Below are 6,000 nucleotides of genomic sequence, written 5' to 3'. Positions count from 1 at the left end.
TGGGATGAGTGTTTACATCACAGGAACTGGCAAATCGGCATTCTTCATGGCCACAGAGTTTCTAAGCATTTACCAGCACTTTGTTTCTAAATTTGTGCAGTGCTGCTTATAGTCCATGTCTGACTGAGGGAGGCATGGGGCAGAAGTGACAATCAGCCTCGCTCCAGCCTCTCTCAAAATCAGTCTCTCTCTGCCATGACCCCTGAGCTATAGTGTTGAAACTGCCCTTTGGGGAGGTAGCAGCTGGTTTCACTCATTGCCTCCTAACTTTGCATAGCTGTTTCACTTCCTGGGATCTCTCTTGCCTGGGACATATCTGACAATGGTAGCCTGAAATGTAAGTGACATAGCCAGAGGAGATGACAAGGCTAGACTGGCATCTGCACAGGCCTCCTTCCATGTGCCTTACAGAGCCTTGCTGACGCCATGCTGGTTTGGGACCAGAGTTCCTGAAACACATGCTGGCTGAGGTCTACACTTTGAGTAGCAAGGCCTTAAGTTGAAACCAATGTGGGTTTAATATTTGGTATCTAGCCTTCAACAGCAATGAGGAAATTCTCATGTGATGTATGTATCTTTAGGGAAACAACGGTTTTACTTTTAAAAATGTAGTAGTGTTTCTTACAGGTTGAGTTGGCTTGGCTTCCAGTCCTGGTTCTTTGAGGGTAGGCAGAAGCTTGAATGACAGCATAGAGACCTAACCCCTTCTGTAAGTACTCCAGCCATCTCCAGTTTCCAGAATACCCCACCGTTACAATGCCAGACTTCCAGGAACAATGTCCTTGCTCTCTCCTAACAGACATTTGGTCCACTTGGGATCCAGCTAGGTGTTGTATTCAAACTAGCTGCCCCACTGCTAGCACACTGCCTTCTGTTACAGGCCCTACAGAGGGCCCCAAGGTCTTTCAGGATGACGTATTGTTTGGATCATACCACCCAGGCTTTGGTGCCTCCCTTTCCAGAAGTCTTCTGCTCCCTCACAAAGAGCTCTGCCTCCTCCTTAGGGCCTGCTTTTTCATGTCATGTGATCACAAGTGTTGGGAGCATTCTTGGGGTTTTTTTCTATATTTTTTACTCCAGTGGCATTAAAGATTGGGTTCCATGTGACTCTGGATTCAGGTTTGGTTTAATTATCAGGATCTTATTCTTTACTTAGCAAGAGGGTTTCCTATGCAAAGAAACCTGAGAAGTTACCATATACACTTAGGTTTACAATTATGTTGATGAGCTTTGAAATTGTGCTTCATGCATGCTAGGCACACACTCTCCCAACTGAGATACATCCTCAGACCAATTAAAATGATTTTTAAATTACTTCAGGAAACAATTTTTGCATAGCACCTCGGCTTCTAAGTCTGCTGACGAAAGGACTAGCTTTCAAATGGAAAGACTCCTTATTTCCTTACTGTTTAGGATTCAAAACCCAAATTAAAAACAACAACAAAAACCTTTTAGTGAGGTATTTCTCTGTCTCTCAGACTTCTTTGGCCACTTCTACCTTACCCATCCAACTCTAGTGCAGCCAATTTCCCAGACTCTTGATACTTTCCTACCTGATGTGGAGATGTTGACTTGGTGGCTTGGAATGGTAGCCACTGGGTCACACTGAACCTGGGAGTGGGGGACACTGAGCCTCATTGAGTGGGAGGTGGCTAGTGCCTCGAGGCTGAGCAGGGCTGGAGAAGGTTGACAAACTTGGCTTTGAACCCTTTTCCCCACCGGCTTTTCAACAACCTAAGGGTAGTTTCTGTTCTTCAGTAGAATGAGTAGAAGAGCTCTTCTTGCCCACTATGGGCTGATATGAGAATTGCATGTGGAGGGATTCCTATGAACCGCAGGTTTGTATCTATTAGGGATCGTTATCCATTAAATAAAGAGGTGCCCTTAGCATCCAGCTATCAAATGCTGGGGCCTTGGCTCTTCCTTTCTCTTTGGATATATAGTTATTTTCTTTCTGGTAGTTTTTCAAGATCTAGAAAAGGTCAAGACAGGCCACAGTAAGGATGGCACAGGACATCTGATACTCATCAATCAGTGAAGAGCTGAAAGCAAAGATTACGAAAAGGTCTTAGTTGACATCTTAGAAACTCAAGGTCAAACACTCTAATCGCTTGGAGAAGGAGCTGACATCTTGGTGTGAAGAAGCACATGACAGGCCTGAGTGGCTCTTCCTTTCTAGCAGAGAGAACAGTCACCTTTAAACAGACAGCAGGCAAGATAGGACACAACTGGACTTTATTCAAAACACATATTAAAAATCAAATTTAAAGTTATATAAATAATACAATGCAGATTTCAGCATCTATGGCAGATAATACAGCTAATAGTATGTGTGTGTATGTGACCAATTAAAATTTCACCAAGGACAAGTCACCTGACCATTTGTATCCAAATGTTGGCCTCCTCTCCCTAAAAAAGGGACCAAACTTCTCTTTAGAACAGTGGAACTTAAGATTTTCTTCTTATACCAATTTATTCCTTTGAGATGTAGCTGCGCAACCATGGGAGAAATGCTACCCAAAATTGCATAGTATCTGCAGCCAACTCCTCCAAGTGTTTCATGGAAATGTCAGCCAACCATGAAATGCTAAGGAGGGGCTGACCTGAAGGCCTGCTCTGGGTAAACTAGGGAAGCTGAATTCTCATGGGCAACATGTAATCAAGGTGACATGTAATCAAGGAGGTCACTGTGACCACGATTTGAAAGATTTGTCTAGGCTCTAGCATACGAATATTTTTCATTTGAAAAAGGCTCTGATTATGGAGCCCTGGCTGGCCTCAGACTCACAGAGGTCTGCCTGTGTTCGCCTCCTGAGTTCTGGGATTAAAGGTGTAGACACTGGGTGTACGCTACACCCTGCCTAGTGTGGTGTATCCAGGAGCATACTGTACCCTGTCTAGGCCTTAAATAGTAGAGCCCAGGACAGCAGAGGAAAGAACAGCACCATGTTTACTGCACACGCTTAACCATGCTTGTCTGCATAAAAACACCTCAAATTAAGTTCTTTAGGATGGGAACCAGATCTTCCAAATGCTTAAAGTACTTCTGAGCAAAGTTGAGCCCCAGCAATTCAGTGGGTACCTGGAAAGGTTCATGAGTGACAACCTCTAGGGAGAGGCTACAAGAAACCTCCAGAAGGTTCTTCTGGCTCAGGTCTGTGGTCTCAGGCCAGGACTGTCTCCTGACTCCTGGAATTGCAGAACTCTCCCTTCCCGGGTGACTTTGTTGGGAAATAAAACAACAGCTGAGGCTTGAAGGTCTCTGGGCTCCATCCAAACCCTGAAACATGCAGCCTAGGAGACTGGCAGAGTTCAAGGAAAGCTCTCGCTCTTATCTGTGCAGTCTGAATTCGTGTGGAAGGAGAAGGCTGTGTATCAACAAAAGAAAACACCTCCCTTTAGCTCTGAGGCTGCAGTCCACCTACACAAAACCCACTCATTCCCTCTTACCGAAAAACCATGACATTCAGGCAGCTGTCAAGAGCTTATGCTTGTAGCAGGGCAGGGATGATACTGCAAAAAACAGCCCCCAGGAGTCTGTTATTGTTTTGTGATTTACAAAGCTGAAGATGTTTAGGGAAAATGGCAAGAATCTCCACATCCAGAATGCAGTTGAGTGGTAAGAACTCTTTCTTACAACCCAGACCAGCCAGGGCTCTGAAAGCAGCTAGCCATTAGTCCCCAGAACTTCAACATGGTGGACTCTAGAAAGAGATTTGCCCTCCTTTCCTTACTTGGTTGGAATGGAGGCCTGACTGAAGGATTTTTTAGGAGTAGTTTTTAAGTGTTCGTGCGTGTGTGTGTGTGTGTGTGTGTGTGTGTGTGTGTGCAGGTGCTCATGGGGTCCAGAAGAAGGCATCAGATCCCCTAAAGCTTAGTATCTGGAACTTAGTTGAGGTCCCCCGTAAGAGCAGCAAGCCCTTTTAACTGCTGATTGATCTTCCCAGCTCCATGGAAGGTGTTTTTGATTAACAGCTGGGCCTGTTTTCTTGAGACCTACTCCACAATCAAATTGACTGAGTCATGGATCTTGGCTAAGAATGGGCTCCCATGTATCCCTTCAGCACCTATGTCTTTAAGAAGGACTTCAATGTGTCTGTGGGATTTCCTCAGAATGGAGCTTCTCATGTCAGCGATACTATGAGGACCAATGATTAGACCAGATGGTGAGTGGTCATCTTAACAGATGTGACAGTCACTGTAAACTGATGATGCTGAAGACCACTGTAACTTGCCACTCATCTCTTTGACCTCCAAAGGAAAAAAGTGTAGAGACTCCCTCTGCCATTTTGGCAAGATGAGAGCTACATTCAGTGTGGAGTGAGATTTGTACTTGACATGCATTCCTTTTATCCTGCTCTTCTCTCTGCTGACTTACCATCAGGCATATAGGCAGAAGGTCAGCTGCTGATTAGTTCTTACATGTGCCTGCAAAGCCACATTGCTGGAGGGCCATGATGGGCCTTAGAGCATCCATAGAGTACCAGCCCTCTCTCTCCCCACCCTCTTTATAGGAAAAGCAGCAGGAGCCCAGTCTACTGCTGGCAGTGGGAGGCAAAGTAAGGACAGGAATGTGTTCAGTGTGCTCAGATGAGGCAGGAACCTGGGCATCCGATGGTAAGCATACGTTGTGTTGTTCTCGAAGCTACGCACAGGGAAAGCCACAGATCCTATCCATTCAGGAAGGGATTCCTAGGTCCATGTAGGTCAAGTAGGCCTGCTTCACTTCAGTCCTGACCGCCAGTCAGTTTGTGAAAGAGGTCCTCATCGAGCGTTTCATTTTGGTCCTTGGATCGGGTGGACAAGAAGATGTAGCCACCAATGTATTCATGTACAATCTTGCAATCTGCACTCAGGCAGGTGAATGCGATAGAGACGTTTTGGTCAAATTCGATTGCCACCTGGAAAAGTAAGCGGTGGATAAACTTAAACTCCAACAAGGAAGGATGAGAAAGCAGCTGGAGATTGTCCTCAAAACCACATGGAAAATGGCTTTCTGAAAAATGTCTTTGCTCTTTGCGCCCTCTTGTGGTATCAGCACTGATGTGTGCCAGGTAAGTCATTAGGCTTTTCCCTTTTCAATTGTCTGTCTGCCTGCCTATCTATCTATCTATCTATCTATCTATCTATCTATCTATCTATCTATCATCTATCTATCATCTATCTATCTATCTATCTATCTATCTATCTATCTATCTATCTATCCACTTTACATCCTGATCACTCACTGTCCCTCATCCTGGCCCTCCCTTCCCACAGTTTCTCCCCCTACCATTCCCCTTCTTCTCTGAGGAGAGGGAAGGGAGGTCCACTGGGTGTCCCCCCACCCTGGCACATCAAGTCTCTGCAGGACTTCTTCTCCCACTGAGGTCAGATAAGTAAGCAGAGAAAAGAATAATTTGAGGAAAGGAGCTGAGTAAGAGAGCCAAGGAAACATGAGGGAACGTAGTTGGGAATGGTGGGAACAAGATCAAAGTACAATTAATGAACATGCCACGGCTTGTCCAACTTCAACTTTATACTGAAGATTTTAGTTTTTGCTTAAAAACTCCCTAGTTTTTCACTGTAACTATTGGAATAAAAGTTATTTAAAAGAAACAAAAAGAGAATGCCCCAATTACTCTCTGTGTGGAGGGACAGGAAGCTTTGTTGATTCTTTAAGATGAGGTCGCACTATCTGTAGCCTAGCCTGGAAACCACAACCATTGCCCTTTATCCCTTCCTACATGAGAGTTACAAAGCTCTGAACAACAGAAGACTTAGAGGATGGCCCATTCTCACCCCCTTCCCCCAGAGTTCCCTGCCTATCTTTGAAAATGGCTAACTCCTGGTTTCCACTCCTGGTCAGTAATACTAGTTTGCCCTAAGGCGTTTGATCTACTTCTGACCTTCATTCTATGCACATGTGACCAGACAGATAACATTGCTGAGAGGAATCCAGCATTCTGAAGAGTGTGGGTCTCTTACTGCTCCTTCATGGTGCTACTTTTCCTTTAGAAA

The 6,000-nt window shown here is 45.0% G+C and overlaps 1 protein-coding gene across 1 annotated transcript in view; it reads right to left on the bottom strand.

Annotated features, from left to right (window-relative positions):
- Positions 1-4,727: 4,727 nt before the first annotated feature.
- Fermt1 (fermitin family member 1) overlaps positions 4,728-6,000 on the bottom strand; it is a 38,062-nt gene continuing 36,789 nt past the window's right edge. The window contains exon 14 of the mRNA XM_028755441.1: positions 4,728-4,901. Coding sequence (XP_028611274.1) covers positions 4,728-4,901 — 174 coding nt within the window. The remainder of the gene's footprint in view (positions 4,902-6,000) is intronic.

This window comes from Grammomys surdaster, unplaced genomic scaffold, assembly GCF_004785775.1.
Source record: "Grammomys surdaster isolate TR1022 unplaced genomic scaffold, NIH_TR_1.0 129, whole genome shotgun sequence".
NCBI classification, from domain to species: domain Eukaryota; kingdom Metazoa; phylum Chordata; class Mammalia; order Rodentia; family Muridae; genus Grammomys; species Grammomys surdaster.
The sequence above is the reverse complement of the archived record's forward strand: the minus strand, read 5'-3'. Positions and strand labels throughout refer to the sequence as shown.